The sequence below is a fragment of the Anas acuta genome, chromosome 6, assembly GCF_963932015.1.
Source record: "Anas acuta chromosome 6, bAnaAcu1.1, whole genome shotgun sequence".
Taxonomy (NCBI): domain Eukaryota; kingdom Metazoa; phylum Chordata; class Aves; order Anseriformes; family Anatidae; genus Anas; species Anas acuta.
The window spans coordinates 5,472,680-5,490,150 of record NC_088984.1 but is presented as its reverse complement, the minus strand read 5'-3'; the positions used below and the strand labels follow the sequence as shown (position 1 = coordinate 5,490,150).

General features: G+C 33.3%; 1 protein-coding gene across 10 annotated transcripts in view; it reads right to left on the bottom strand.

The window, feature by feature from the left end:
* LRP1B (LDL receptor related protein 1B) overlaps nt 1-17,471 on the bottom strand; it is a 666,036-nt gene that overhangs the window by 193,394 nt on the left and 455,171 nt on the right. For all 10 annotated transcript variants that reach the window (XR_011098017.1, XM_068687099.1, XM_068687103.1 and 7 more), the window contains 5 exons: nt 15,442-15,687; nt 8,757-8,954; nt 6,807-7,011; nt 5,206-5,370; nt 4,643-4,887 (listed from right to left, as the gene is read on the bottom strand). Coding sequence is in view for 9 of the 10 variants with exons in the window: in XM_068687099.1 (XP_068543200.1) it covers nt 4,643-4,887; nt 5,206-5,370; nt 6,807-7,011; nt 8,757-8,954; nt 15,442-15,687 (1,059 nt within the window). In the remaining variant the exon portion in view is untranslated. The remainder of the gene's footprint in view (nt 1-4,642; nt 4,888-5,205; nt 5,371-6,806; nt 7,012-8,756; nt 8,955-15,441; nt 15,688-17,471) is intronic.

Sequence of the window (17,471 nt, the reverse complement as noted above, 5' to 3'; positions counted from 1 at the left end):
TAACAGAGTTTATATTTTGCTTATGAAATGACTGTCCAATACCCCTGATATTACAAGAGCTAGGGCACACTGAAGTATCAAAGTATCAGCTGTTAGGGCCACGATGAGTGTGATGAGGTTGTCTTTCACACAGTGCACAGTTACACAACTGAGCCACTTGTCCAAAAAGTTGCAAACATCCAGAGTTTATTTAAATTCAAGTCAAAAAAAGAAAGGTTCATGCATGAAAAATCTGTCAGAGGCTTTAAAGCCTTTAAAGCACAAAGATACCATGTGAGGTTGAAAAAATCACTGAGTTACAGCTTACTGGAAGCTGACAGGCTATATGGGAAGAGCATGGCTGTTATCTTCCCTCAGGACCCCAATTTAGGCACTGATCAGCTTCAATTGACAGAGAACTGATGTTGAGCTGGCGAAGACAAATGTAGGAAAGAATGTTTTTATAATTCCTAAAACAAAAATGAAACTTGCAGAAGGCACAGAGGAATCCAATTTAACTTTGGAAATGTTGTATATATTTTGCAGGATTTGCTGCTCATTTTGAAGTAAAAACGATGTATACAAGAAACTTATGATAAAATCTCAAACACATACAATTTTAAAAATCCCACCCCAAATGAAAAAGCCAGATCTTTGCTCATATGCTACACTTCAGTAAAAGACAACACAAGCCTCAGCAGAATATCGTAGTAAAACTGCGAGGAAGTTAAATGATTTCCACGTTTTAGTTACAAAAAAAGCCCAGTGGTACCAGTATGCTTTTTATTCAGCAACTTTACTACTTCTTGTCTTAATTTCCAGTCTATAAAAATTTTATCTGCAAAATACAAAAATAATTTCACAGTCCTTTTTTTTAATTGAATACAAATTATTAATGAAAAAAATATAATGTCACAAATATTTCTTTTTTAAAGAACTACAACAAATTATTAATGAAAAAAATAATGGGAATGTGTGAGAAAACCACAGCTTTCTAAATTTTTACAAGCTGTGATCCTCCCAATGCACTATGTTTACCCCTCCCACCACTATCCTTGGTAGAATAGCTTGTGGAACAAATACAGCTTCTCATGCCTAAAATAGAAGACCTTATTCTTTGAAGGAAGTGGATTTTTTGAATATAATGGTAGTTGAGAAAATACTTTTCTTAGAAAATCTGCATTTTCTATGTTTATAGCATTCTTTACACACTGTTTTCATTCTGTAAGGTAAGTAGATCCCAAACACATATTTCTGACATGTGACATCATGCTGCATGATATCAAGGAGTAGTCCAACATTTGTGTTTTTACTAACAGGTGAACCTATTGCCCATACAAATATCTCACTAAAACTTTATTACCTTAAACTAGCACCTGTCCTAGATTAACTGAAATACTTTTAGCTTTATGCTACAGTAATTTATTTAGCTCTGCTGTACTTTATTTCAATCAAAATAAGAAACATGATCTTAAAAAAAACAAACTAATAACCTTTCACCCATATAGGTGACCCAGATACATACCTATGGATCTGAGACTAGAAACTGCTTGTCTTTCTATGCTGTATTTATTTTGACATTTTCCCATAAAAACGTAATGTTAATTTCATTTTGGAATTTGAAACTGTGCATTATTTTGTTTTACTGCACAGTTGCTACAAAGTCAAAGGAAGGAAGGAAGGAAGGAAAATTATTTAAAGTAAACCCAGATGGCCAATCATAAATTGAATTTGGTATTTTATGCATCATAAAAATCAAAGCTAAAATTACACAACTTGATGTTGAAACTTCTTGATGCTGGCAAACTATGGCTGAAAACTTGTCTTATACCTTCCCTTAGGCCAAGATATCTGTGACAATGGACTATCATCTCCCTAGGCTACAGTCTCTCTCTAAAGAAAGATCATCTCCCACGAAGTTGCCTGGCACTGGTCCAAACTGAAACAGAATTTAGTTGTTTTTTCTAACAGTAAGAAAAGTCTAATGGGGACTCTTCTGCTACTGTGAAAACACTGAATATAGAACACAGGTCCTCAAACACCAAACTGGAAGAAGTGACTAATTATAGAAAATGGCAAAAAGCCTTACTTGAAAGTGATCTACAGAGATGCTTATTTATTCCACACATTTGAAGGTATTGGACAGAATGGACATAACATGATACAAATTTTACACTGTTTTCTATTACCATCAACTTTTTGGAACAAGAGTTGAAATTAAACCAGAGATTACAGAACATTTTTTGACTCGTGTGCTTACACTCCAGTGGCATTTTTTATTTTCCTATATTCACATACAAATTAAGTCACTGTACTTTCTAATGCTTCACAATAAAAACGCGTGCATGCCCAATTGATTTTTGCAGCATCAGTGTTTTCCAAACCACATTGCAAGAGCTTTCATAGGTAGAAGCTACAGCTATGTAGTTATACGTAAATATGGCCTAGATATGGCCATAAATAACAAAACTGGATGTATTAATAGATAATGCCACTGGTGTTATCTCAAGCATGTCAGAATGGAACATTGAACTCAAAGCTACAAAAATAGGAGAAAAAAATGTACATATGGGAATGCAAATGTACATATGGGAAGTACACATTTGTACAAATATATATACATTTAAGTATATATTTACATATTAATTATGCATTATTATAGATGTAATAGCTGTAAAACATGTATTATTCACACTTTATATAATCTTTATCCTTTATATAATCTTTAATCTTTATCTGCCTATTTTGACTAAATAACATATCAAAAGTCAAAGACAGGTTAAAGACAGAGAATTAGAGACAATGAAGTTACCAGGGAAGAATTAACAGCTAATGGGATACATGAGACTAAGACCACAGCAGAGGAATAGTTACTGCAGTAAACTTAAACATGTGTATAATTAATAACATGGCAACTCACTTCATTCATTAAGCATGACTTGCTTTCTTTTGGATGATCTGTTTTGTTGTTTAGAAATAATCCATGAGAAATTGATATAAAAATATATTAAAAAGATTACATAAACTAATTCTTCCCTCCACTGGCTTATACAACTAATAAAACAGTAGTGCTACAGTTGTATAGGAAAGCTATATAGAAGAGTTGGACTATCTTTAAAAAGCTGGCACTCCAGCTGTGATTAAGAAGTTCTCAGTTCAGATCTCTTTTTGATCAATACTCTAACGTATCTCTTTCCAGGTATGGGTTTCAAAGCCATCAACAACATCATAATATTGTCTGCCTGTTGTATACATGATTTTATAACTTTAGATATATTTTAAACATTGGCTTATACACGCAGCTATATCTGTATTGAAACATCACTTTACTTAGTTCTTCATTTTACATGGGGATTCTACTGGGATACTGATCTCCAAGTATACTTTCAACAAAATACTGAAGATATTTACTAAAGAATACTTCCTTCTGCTCAGCATCTTATTATATCCCTTCATTACTACTTCAACTACTACCTCATCTTCCAAAAATGTCCTTCTATAATTAATTTGGTTCTAATTATTGGTTTTGTTTCTAGCAGAGTCTTCCATTTTTCACCAGGAATTAAAAGGAATATTTCCCTAAATCAGACAATCCAATAGTAGCTGCATATTTACTATTCTTCAGCTACTGTAACTCAAGACTGAATTTTACTCATCTCAAAACTTAAAACTGTCCAGATTACATTTATCTCTAATGACAAAGCCTTGGCATGATTGTACAGCAGTGTTCTGGTATAATTAGGTGTTATGCTATAAAAGCTAGTATAAAGTTGAAATGGTATGTATGCATATTGAGAGGTAAGTTATATACAGATGAAATTGGGAAGTTACAAAATAATGTAACAAGAAATAATTAAAGAATTTTATATTATTTAATTAAGGTGAACTTCCTTTCAGTTTTGATTGTTACCCAAACCAAAAATAATGTTTTCATGTTACCTGACATTGTCAGCTCTGAACTGATGCCTCCAGAAGGTTGACCTAAAACTTTCACTAAAAACATAACTATTGTAATTTGAAATTGGAAGTTGTTAATGTTATTTAAAGATAAAAGTTGTTAAGTGAATAGGACATGCTTTGGAAAAGCATCTGTTTAGGGGCAAGATTTAACTGCACCTATAAATGGTATTCTCTGCTGGTGGAATGTAAATTATGTAGTCCTAAGTATGAACAGTGGGACTGAGAAGCTAGTAGAGATAGGGAAGTGAGTGCCAAATTAAGAAAATTGTAACACTAAAACAATATTTACTACTGGAAGCTGCACACAGTTTATTTTACAGAAAAAATAATCTTCCTTTAGAAAGAAGCATGACAGCTAATATTGTTATGTTTGCTTTTGACAGACTAGTTATAGTTACTTCAGTTACAAAAAAAAACAACACATTACATTTAAAGCTTTTTAAATATACATGTATGTTTTTTGCACTATATTTTTAATAGATCAAGAGCAAGAGTTCACATGGGCAGCATTCACAGACACTGATCTCACGTTAGTTCTTGCCTGAATAAAGATTCTGTTACTACCTAAGGAACACTAGTGATGAACATGACATTTAAGTAAAAACAGTCAGTTCAAGGCAAATCCATATACAGATAATAGTATATAAAAGAGTACTTTGTTCCCCTCATATAAATAATAATTAAGTGTTCTATAAATACTCACCTTGTGGTTGACGACTTGGGTGATATATCTGAAGATCAAATGGTTGAGCACTTGTTTTTTGTATTACACTGACATTCTGGCCAGTCCATTTATTGGCTTTTGCAAGTGTATTGGTCCGCCAATCTGTCCAGTACACTTCACTCCCATACAAGGAAACAGCGAAAGGGTGAGAAAGATATTCATGACCCCGTATAATTTCTATCATGCTGGTTCCATCATATAATGCAGAGTAAATAGCATCTGATCTAGAAAGTAAACCCAAATTTAAGATTACATAAGAATAATACTAATTAAAAAATTATACAGTCATTATGAGATTGGTGCAAAATGTATTAAGACCTTATCCTTACACCAAAGACTGCTAAGGACAAATTGCTGACTGACAAAGTAATTATGTATAATAATAATTCAACGAGAGGAATGTCCATAAACTACATTCACACACAAGACCCTTTATGTTCAGAATGTACATATCTACATTCTACTTACAATGTATCTCACATTTTTGTATGTAAGAATAAGGATTTATAAACAGATAACCAAGAGTTCTGGTATCATTTTACCTGGCATCTGTCCATACTATTCTTTTTTCAAAGTGATCTACTGTAAGGCCATTAGGCCAGGCTCCAGTATCCATATCTTTATATATGATCTTTCTTTCTGCTCCACTCATAGAAGCAGATTCAATGCGAGGAAAATTTGCATCCCAGTCTGTCCAAAACAGAATTCTGGTGAGACACAAGGAAAACAAATATAAGAACATCTTTGAATCATGTGAAAGAATTTAAATGGCTCAATGACAAATTAGTTGGAAAAAAGGTTCAGTCACCCACATTTTTAAAATGAAATAAATGTGACTTTCCATTTAGTGCCTGTGAATACTAGTACATAGTATATTGAAATATTTTGTGAGGGTATAAATGGGCCAGTCACATGCAAATGGGCTGCTGCTCAGTCCTCTTGACTGACCATATTCTGCACCTCTTGTTCTTGTCTTCCTGCTAAGTGATATTTCTATCTCCTTTCCTAGTTGGGTCCTCTACTCTGCATGCATGTTGTGTATATAGACCTACTAGGACAAGACTACTGGTGCTGTTCATGTCTGTGCTGAATGTTTTTGCCTTTGTTCATCTATGTGTATATGTATATATACACATATATCTATGTGTATATATATATATACATACATATGTATATGTATGCATGTACATGTGTATATGTATGTATGTTTACGTATGTTGTGTATGTGTGTATGCATGGACTGAGAGTACATGCTCAGTCAAAATACTGGTTGGAATTGAAGACATGAAGCTGTGGCAGCCACGCTTCCACTGAGCTACAGCATTTGTGCAATCCTAAAACAAGCAGCTACTTTAAATTATCAGTGTTTCTGTATTCAAATTTACTTGTGAAAAGAATGAAGAGCTATTCCTATGTGTGTTCAAAGATTGTATTCTTTCACTACTTCTAACAAAATGTAGTATACAAATTCCTCTAGTTTTCCAAAAGACATATTTAAGCCTTAATTTTCAGGAAGATTGGTGATTTGGTGGTGGGTTTGTTTGCTTGTTTGTTTGTTTTCCCTCAGTGATTTAATTTGAACAATTTATCTGCCATTTCTTCTGCCAATAGGATGTCCCTTTTTAAAGTTCTGTTTAAGATAAGCTATGCATTCTGTAAATAAGCTTACTAGCAAGTTCGCAAACATTATTTCAATTTCAAAGATAAGAACAAAGCAAAAAAGGTAGGATTTACCTTCCTTGACTTCAGTCATCTAAACTATGTTTTTATAGTCACACAAATATCAAAGTCAGATAAATTGTCTTGGCAATATTTAAATCTGTCCATTAACTGACCACAGGCTCCAGTTATTATCATCTTCACTACAAAATTAAATGAAACAATCACTCAGCAAGAGAAGTATTTTGTCAACAAATAGTATCTCCTGAGTTACCTTTTCTTAACCCTTTTCATTGGGGCAGAACACACTGTAACAGATGGTATTTCATTCAAAATACTGTTTCAGACATTATTACAAACAAGTTAGGTTCTATAACTTACAGCAAAAAGGAAATCAAAATATTTCATATTTAAACCCCCCCTTTTTTTTTTTTTTAATATTTTGCAACATGAAAAAATGTTTTATTTTGTTTTTTATAATTACCCGTATCTGGGATCCAAAGCAATAGCCCTTGGATGTTCCATAGCTCCTGCTATTAATGTTGTTCGCAAAGTACCATCTAGTTTTGCAACTTCTATTTGGTCCAAATTACTGTCTATCCAGTATATATTTCCTGCAATCCAGTCTACAGTAAGACCTTCAGGTGTGGCCAGGCCATGTTGTACTACCACTTCAATGGCACTAACGCCTTAAAAGAGAGAAAGAGAGAGAGAGAGATTCATGCTCTTGGAGTGAGCTCTTGATTAATCCAATGGATGACAGTGCTCTTTCATTCCATCTGACATTTTTTCTTTGGAAATGGGATAGACAGGTATAAATAAGTACATTTCTGGCAGTATATAAATAAATTTCATTCTACATTAATTGAAATTTTTAATTCTTTGACAGTTTAACAAATAAAACCCTGAAAATTTCAGTGAAGGCCAGAGCTCACATGGAGTCACACAGCAGACATTCTTGTGCCCTAATAGCAGGGATCTCTTTTACAGTATCTGTGAAGGACACGCTTGTGCTCTGTCTCCAACTGACTAGATATACCAGACAAACTTCATGCAGCTCTTTAACTTTCTTGTCAATCAGAAAAAGAGAAAACTGAAAGATTATGATGAAGACAGAAAAAGCAGGGAGAACCCTGTTTGGACTACACAGTTTGAAAAGCTCTACAAGAAAAAATAGCTTTTTTCCTTTGAATTCACAAGTACAATCATGCTGTTTACAGAGATCTCTTTCCCACCATAAACTGTCTTTGGATCTCCAAGTGATTCTGCACAAACAGTAACTACAGAAGCATTTTGTTAGCCCTCAGGAATTCCAGGAGAGTGCACTGTTATTTATATATATACATATATATATATTTAATACAGCAGAGAAGTCACCTGGCCTTTGATACAGTGTGATTGCAACACAATGTGATGACAACAGTCTACCTTACTAGTTTCATACAAACACCACAAACATTAATGGAAAGTGGCAAGTCTTTGGCTATCTTTACATACTTAGCCCTGTAGGCTACTTCTGTCCTAGTCTGCACCCATGGATATAAACATACCCACAAACACCATCTACTAAGAGGAAAAAGAAACTATGTCGGAGAATGTAAGCATGAGTGCATATGTGAACTGTTATAACAGCAAATTTTAGATACTTCTATCAGTTAGCTCACACAGGAGTGAAAGCACCTGAATAAATAGTTTAACTGAGAATATTATGTATAAATACTTTTAAATATATTATTAAATTCTATTGAGTTATTGGCCGTAATTATGTTGCCAGAGAAAAGAACAACTCTTTCTGAATGCTATGAAACTACAAAGCAAAATCTTTCACCTAGTGAAACCTGATCATTTATCAGACATCTGATAAATTCTTGCATTTTTATCAGACATCTCATTGCTCTCTACAACTTCCTAAGGTGGGGAAGTGCAGAGGTCTCTTCTGGTCTGTTCTTCCTGATAACCAATGACAGAACACACAGGAATGGCACAAAGCTGCTCCAGGGGAGATTCAGACTGGACATTAAGAAAAAATTGTTTACTGTGAGGGTAATCAAACACTGGAACAAAATTTCTAGACAGGTGCTTGATGCCCCACAGTACATTTCTTGTACTTTTTTAATATGGGGAAGCTAAACTGCAAACAATTAGAAAAGAAAAAAAAAAAAAAAAGATATTGAACGCATTGGATCAGGAAGAAATATCAGCCCTTTGAGGTTGCCAGTTTCCTCCCTCCCTACAGTGTATTGCAAAAGGAAACTTTTATAACAAATTTTTTTTCTAGTAATGCACCAATCTAGATACACACCCTTTTAAAGGCAGAATGCCATCAAAGATTCTGTTTGTGTGAAAGGTGGTAGCTCAGTTACAATTTAGGAGGTCCAACAACCTGTAACTGCAGTTGTTTTGACTGTCAAGAAATTAAAGATTAAGTTCATACCTCCAGTATCAGAAAGCTTGCCTCTGTAAATTTTGTCTTCTACCACATCTGTCCAGTACAGTAAACTCTGACTGAAATGAAAATCGAGTGCTATTGTATTTCTTAAACCAGGAACCAAGAGGCTGTAGTCACGCTTGTGAAGATCAATTTTTCTGATCTCATGTCGAATAGAAAAAATTATGAAAGCCTCAAATGGATCTGGAAGCAGAAGATTATACATTTCAAAAGAATGATAGAGAAGAGATTGTTATATATTGCTATAAATTACAATTGGAATAAGAACAGCAGAGTATTTTATCAAGAGAAACAGTTGATTAAAACAATTAACTTTCTTATGGAGAGTCTTTGAATGTATTTTATATTTTTTAGTCCTTTCAGACTTCCCACTTCTCCATTCTAATATTATCTTTGATCACAACTACAGACACTAAAGCATTAAAATCAGAAATACCAAATTCAACTATTGAACCATATAGCTCCACCAAAAATAGTTACATAAGATCTTTTAAAAGACTCAAGTTATCAAAATTAAAATCTGTTTTCTCAAAAGCTTCAGAAAATATTAATCCATTAAATTATACATTGTTCCAAAGCCAGTTAGCTGAAAACATTTGACATATATAATAATATATATAACTTTTTTTTTTTTTTTTTTTTTTTAAATTGAAGTGCCTAAAAAAAAACTCACCGTAAACTACCAAGCAAGGAAATTTTTTTATGTACTTACTGGTATACCCCATCACCAAACCCACCTACTGTTAAAGTTCTCCCTTTTTTTGGCATTCAAATAATGCTAGAGTTGTGCATGTAATCTTATATCACTACCCATGTAAATACATATAGAAGCTTTCTGTTTAGGTCAACCATGCTATAAAATTGATTTTGTATTATACTTCTTACACAGTTCTAATTTGTGAAAGTTTTTTCAAACAAGTAGCATTGTTAATAATACAAACAAACAAAAGACAAAAATGGATCTCTGTAAACTTTCCAACAAATTCAATATATCCACATTAATAAACAAAGTTTTTCACACTGAGTCACCAGAAAGTGGTTTTCTTTTTCTTTTGCAGTTATTTCTCCTAGAATGCAATACAAGTGTACATTTTTTTTTTTTATTTTATTTTTTTTAAGTTGAAAGAGTAGGTATCTCTCTAGAGCTATGTTTCTGCTGATGTACTTGGTCATAATCTGCCTTGGCCTTTCCAAATGGTCCTTGTGTTTGTTAAAGCAATGGCTAGCTTTCTGCAAAGCCAATTTTTCAAAGCTGTGCTGTGGTTGAACAATTTAATGAAGAACAGTATCACTAATGTTAGTAGCCATTTCACAAGTTTCAGTGATCTGAACCTGAGAAACAGCTTAAGGGCACTCAATTTCTGATAAATTGGCAGCTGTTATGCAAGAAACCACAGGCTAATAACAACCTGTGTTTTAGGCAACTCCAATGCATAAGAAGACACATGATATAAAACAGCAGTAGTTTCTTCTATGTTTCTCAGCAACAAGCACCACAACTGAAAAAAAAAAAACAAACAAAAAAACAAAAAAACGAATATGTGCTCCCTTGGTGGCTTTTCCATTCAACTAGGGGAAGTCTACCTCAAACTAAATAATGTAATGTGCAAATCATCAGATACAATGATGAAAAGGTTAGAGTTCAATGCGATCTTATGAAATTTAACATATAGTACTTAGAATGTAAATCAACATATATATATATATGTTGTGCAATGTTGATTTACATTCTAAGTACTATATATATATATATATACACACTGTACAAATACAAGACAAGGATTGCAGATTAAAAATTTCTCCAGAAAAAAGTCAAAGTAGGCAGAAACCAGTTTTACTCAGATTCCTCTATGACAAGGATATTTAAATACAGACAAATGGCTAGCACTAATGATTATAACTTGAAAGTAAAAGACCATAAAATGAGAGCCTGAGCACAAACAAGGTGAGACCTGAAAACCGAAGAACCCTTTAGCAAGTTACAAGAATACCTTTGCTTTTGACTAGAAGCCTGGCTAGTGAGTTGTGAGATCAAGTCCAGCCATCATTCTGCTTTACATGACATAACAATCAATCACAGTTGTCTGTACTATTGGAGTGGTCCCAAATTTTACCAACCCCCTGTAACTATGTGTCTATTAAGTACCATTCAAGGTGCATAAAGCTTGAATAATAAGCTGCATAAAATTATGTAATTGATGGGATTCCAGACCAGTAGGGAAGAATCTAGGAAATTATCAAGCTGAACCTAGATCAGCAATGGCATGGCACTATAAATATGGTCATCACAAGGGTTGCATATGAAATAAATATGATATAAATCTTTAAGATATGCTAACATATGCCCCTAAGCTTTAGAGGCAATCTACAATACTGTATCCTGTTCTGAGCATGATTCTTAAAGAATGTGACTCTTAAAGAATGTGAATCAACTACAGGAATTTAAGAGCAAATTAGCAAGCATTTTAATAGGTTTAGAAAGCATGACCTGCAGAAAAAGAAAGAATGAACTGGGACTGCTTAGTCTAAAAAGGAACAGAGTAAGATGATGAGTGGAAGTACATAAAAATCTTCAAAGACTTAAGAGGCTGATAATATGGAAATGGGAAAAATCTTGTTTTCCATATAAATAACAAGTGGGCCAAGGATTAAAGGCTTAAACTGGAGCAAGATGACTAAGAAAAGCCAGAAAGAAATCTTAAGGGAGAGTGTGGCACTGAAACGTACCACCTCTGTGAAACTGGGAGTTCACCATTGAAGGTGTCTTGAAGGTCTTTGAAAGCAGATAAACAATAGCAGCATCCTATTGTGTTTGATGTTCTTTCCAATGTCATAATTTTATAAATATGAATGAGCTAAATTTCAGTGAATTATAAAATTGAGAGCAAATACTCTGCATTTTACCAATTAATTACACGTATTTTCACGCACTCTTTCCTTGGATGAATTCAATGAAATGGATCTTGATTCTCTTCTTTCCTGATCTCATTTTTCTTTTTCCTTTTAAGAATGGTCATTGATAGCAATACAGTAGACAAAAACCATATATTTCTGTAACTACTGATTTCATGAATGCACCAAGCTTTTTTATCATATAGAGTAAGTATATGAAATACATGATATAAAGATGAAGCACAATCTGCACCAACAGATGGAAGAAAAAATTCTGGTAGAAGAGAATTGCATGAATAACACACTTAAAAACACAGTATAGAAAGATTAATGCCTCACCTTTTCCAGTGGTTTTAACTTGAAAGTTTTGAGAAAAATGTGAACTGAAACATTTGTTTCCCAAATAAATGCCTATTGTTTCCTTGAATCTTACTGTAAGAACAGTAGGATAAGCAAGCAACTTCACAATGCTTTGTGAAATTTACCTCAAAAGAAAATGGTAACTTTGTAAAGAATTTAGGAAAAAAAATAAATAATATATATATATATATATAAGAAGTTTTACATTGCTTAAAAAGGACCAGACCATCCTTTGTCTTCCCCCTGCCCCCCCTTTTTAATATTGAAAGCTATCTGGAAATTTTAACAAAATGGAATTTAAAAACAGCTTAAACAGATCAAGAACACAGACATTCATCCTCTTTTCCAAGTATTTATCTAGTAATACAATAAAAATACACATAGTAGAGTTTCTACAGCTTAGGAAAGGCTAAGAGTCACTTTTTAATGAAATCTATACTACATGTTTCTGAGTTCATCAAACTTTTATTATACGAAGTTCTGAAAGGTGGAACATAAAAATGAAATTTAAATATCTTTCAAGAACAGTTTTTTCCTTCCTATTAACATCTAAAAGAGTTCAAGTGCAATATATCAGCACAACTTATTTTGAAGGATGTTCCAACAGAAAGTAGGAAGAAGTGTATGGAAATATATAATTTATATTGACTTTCTATTTGAATAATGAAGCCCTATAGCATACTTTTAGTTCAATCGATACAATTCTAAAAGTGAATGAAACATTTATTCTTCGGGAAGTCAGTAATGTAATGGTACATGTCAGAACAGTAAAAGCAAACTAGTTGAAAACATGAAATATGGAAAACGAAGAAACTCTGAAGGGGAAAAACACTACAGCACTTAAAGCCCTCAAGAACTGAAGAGAACATATGCAGAAATAAGAGAAAACAGGGGAATGGAAGAGAACGGCATTGCAAGAGACATTAATAGAGAACCTTAAAAAAATGCTCAAATTAATATTTCTATTTACTTATTTTTCTATAACTCATTCTATTACCCCGGTTATTCATTAGATTCCTCTGGCAAACAGACTTTTCGATTTTGATATGCCATGTAAAAAAAAAAGGGGGGGTGGGATCATAATAATTGCTGGATTTTCAGTCTATTATTATCCCCATTAGATTTTTGATGGACACTCAGCCAAATATTTTGTAAAGTGTCTTGAAAAAATGAAGTGCTGCATACTAATGTTACATGTTACTGCTGTGTACTACAGAACTGCTTGTCTATATATAGGAAAATGCTGTTTTAGATAACAAGAAAAATAATGTAGCTAAGGGCAAGGTAATAATTTTCTTCTGAACATTTTTTCTCCTAGATGAATGATTATTGGTTACTGCTCTAACATAATACACTTATACTCCGAGTTTAAGGCATTTACAAACAAATATGGCTATTCTAAGACTTACTTCATATCAACTGGCAATATTGAAGACTTTGGACATTACTAGGGACTGTTGACCTTCACAAAATCACTTGCAATTCTAGTTGTAGTAGACAACTATAAGCCTTTGTTTTATGTTTTTGTAAGAACTCATGCACAGAGATATAAATTGTATGGACATTTTGAGACTTAAAAATGCACAGATGAGACCAAAATTGGGCTCACTTGACTAGTTTACTAAAGTGCTCTTCACACAGTCAGCAACTAATGTATCAGAGGTTGTATCCTTTGGAGTATTTACCATACCCTTAAATGAAAGAAACTAAAAGGGGTCAAGACTTTATTATTAATTGTAAAAGTATATGACACTTTTAATACAGAATAATTTTGTTGCTGTTTTGATGGCATTAGAATATAATCTTTATACCTTTAAAAAAACATATCATCTTTCTTTACACCAGCTGACATCCCCAGTCTCAAATCATATATTTAATATTAAATTCATTAATAAGATGTCAAAAGTCAATTTGTAACTTTATATTCCTGCTAACACAACTAAATATTAAACAGAAATATCGCATGGCCCTAAGAGAAGCTGAGAAGCCTTACTCTGTCTCAATTTTCTTACTTTCCAGCACAAGTGAGTCTATTTCATTTTTTCTTTTTCTAATTTTTATTTTTCCCTTAGTTTTCAAATACTGATAGTTTCGTTTAATTTAAAATTAATTTCAAGCATTCCTCTACAATGATTACGTCATTTTATAACATTTTTAATCCTTTTTTTTTTTTTTTTTTGTAGAATCCAGTAAGAATGTGTGGTTTTTTGAATGCTCAGAAATGGCAGTACTAAAATAAAGATTTAAAGATTTCTTTAAAATAAAGACTGATCAAGAATCAAAAAGGAGTAAAACAGTGTCATAAATATCCTGAAAATTGGGAAAGCTTCTGGAGAACAGAGGGATGCATGGAGAGATATTCTAAGGGATGCCCAAGGACTCTGACCAGTAATGCTCGAGACGCAACTCAACGATGAATAAACTCATTTTTAAATCTCATTCTCCTAAACCATCAGCGATCCCCCTTCTGGAAAAGCAGGTTGAGACCTAGCAAATGTAATGCTGGAAGGAGGGTGAGTGATTGCAATGATCAAGTACAGCAAAAATTCCAATCTCACAGTTCTTAAACAAAGCCCAGTATGCAAATTCACTACGGGCTGTCATTTACTGTGTCTTGCTACTGGTAGAAAACCACTGCAAAATAATAGAAACAGCATAACTTGAAAGTGGGGAGCGGAGTCATGGCAGGAGGACTGCCTCTTTCTGCAAAAGCAAGCTAGAAAGAGAACTCAAAGTATGTTTTCTGCAATCTTAGTCAAAGTTCTTTGATTCTCTAAATATTCTACTCATTTTTCTTTGTATGGTCTCCAAGTGATAAACAAACTGGAACATGGTGAATTCTTTAGTTCACATATGTGTTATTTAAAACAGAAGAAGTAATAATTGCTAAAGATGTTGGCTTTTTGAAACTGTTGAGTTCAAAACAGGATAACCTTCTAATACTCTTGCAACACTTCAAGATTGCAAGGGGAGTCTGTATGTAATAAGACAAGGCACTCTGTTAAAGTTAATTGTTTTTATTTACCTATTAGAAGACTGATCTTTTACTTCACTTAACCAATCAATACCAAGATGTCACAGACTGATAATTTTATTGAAAATAAATAGAAAATACCCTATATTCCTTATATATATTTATATTTGTACACATACATAAACATAAATACAACTCCCCTGCTATAATACAACTCCCCATGGGATGTTTTATAAAGAACTAATACTGCATTATTCCTTCATCCTGCATCACGAACAGTGTCACCTTTGATGAATTTTTCAGATTCCTATCAGCCCTAAATTTTCACAGTCCAAACCTATACTTAATATTAAAAAATGGGGAAAAAACGAACAAACAAAGACCTACCACTAAATGGACATAACAGCTATTAATGTCTGGAACAGTGAACTGAATTCAACTTACCGGTACTAATGCAGTTTTCTCCATCCTTACTGAGCTTCCAGCCTTCATAACATGAGCACTTGACAGTATTTTTATGCTGTTCACATACTTGACTACACTTAAGGTGTTTGGTACAATAATCCATGATTTCACAAGTTTTGTTGTCTATACTAAGACTGAATCCTGAAGGGCAGGAACACACAATTCTTCCTCCAGGAACCACAGAACACTGATGGCTACATCCACCATTATTAAGTGAACATTCATCTGAAATAACATGGAAAAATTGAAGTATTAAAGACTGCAAGGGACATCAGTTATATTGTATACTTCTTAAAGACACCGGGTCTACTAAAACATATGAAAAGCCTCTAAGAAAAGCAAACTGAATTTTAAATCTGCTAAACAGCTTTGTATATTTATTTTTAAAATGATCTACATGTAATTTTTAAGTATTCAGCATTGCAGCTTTCCTGCAACCTTTCAAGATTTTAGCATGACAGATGTACAATACATATATATACACATACACACTCATCTTCACAGACTTTCACGCATATTATTTCTTTCACTAAAGAAACAGAGTGTCCGTACAGAGTTAGCCCCAGGGTGATGTATAGAGAAATAAACACACATACATTAAAGTACTCCCAAGTACTTTCCTTGCCTCCAAATACTTGGAACTTCTGGGTTTGGAAGGGGCTCAGCTCTTAGTCATTGGGTATCTATATCATAAATGACTCGTTGTCAAAGAAACATGTACAAGTAAGAATTAAAAATAAATAAATAAGCAAAAACAAATGAGGATTTATTTATCCTTCTCTTCCATTAACAACTACCAGAGAGTACTTTTTCTGCATCATCTGTGTCAATGCTCTCACATTATATTATGCACATAACTGATGATCTCAAAGCTCTCCTAAATGGATTGGTAGTGATTTGTGAAACCTTTAAAGAATCTGAATTTAAAGCATGGCAGTTATGTACAGTGGTCTGTAAGAAATTCTGTGATCTCTGAAGCAAAAAAAGCAAAACACTAGAATTACTCCTTAACTCATAGTACTACTGATAATCACAGAATCAATGGCAGTGCCAAACTGGTCCATTGTTGCACTGGAATCGAGGCTTCACTTTTATTTTTTAATATATTTGTGTCTTTAGTTATTTTGTTTGATTCTACCAAGTTTTTGAAAGCCCTGTTCACTTGTGATAAGATTTATAAAACAGTTTTCTAAACAAGAATTATTCCCTTCCCCATTAAAAAAACAAACAAACAAACAAAAAAATAAAAATGACTTTCTTCTAATAGTCCTATGTTCAGATTTCATTTTTTTTTTTTAAAGACAAAAAAAGATCAAGCTCTCTAAAATATCTAACATGTGAAGGTGCAGCCTGACAAACCATACATCCTGAATATATCCTTCACCTTATGCTTGGGTTTGTTTTAAAACTAAATAATTAACAACAGCTAAAATGCCTGTTGTTGACTAGCACACCATCTAGAAGTTGTAACAATTGTTAAAAGACAAGCTGGGCCCTATATTGTGTCCAACAGGATATAGATGCCATAATTGTCTACTACTAGTAGAAAGATGATTGTCCAAATAAAGCAACAGCACAGAAATTATATAAATTATCTTACGCTATATATTCTTTCACCTGGATTTTAAATGATGCACTAACAGGTGACAGTATGGAAAATTTGGGGCTACCACATAATTTTAACATATTCCAGAGGCACAGTGAATTTAACAATCCCTCTAACAGCACAGTCTGCAAACCAACAGAGCAAGACAATGTAAATCTCTGCTTTCTCCAGCAGCTTTTGCCCAGCCAGTGAACTCACTCAGCTACGCTAAACAATTAAGGTGACTCAGCACAGCCCATTGAAGGGTCTCCTGGTGAAGACTGATTCTAGAGAGTGAAAATGCTTGAGAGCATCTTGAAATGATGTTACCATCAAAGAGAAATGTTAATGCCTTCTAGTCATCCTAATACATTTCTTCATGATCTCCTATACAGCTACTGACAGGATTCCATCAACTCAAGCT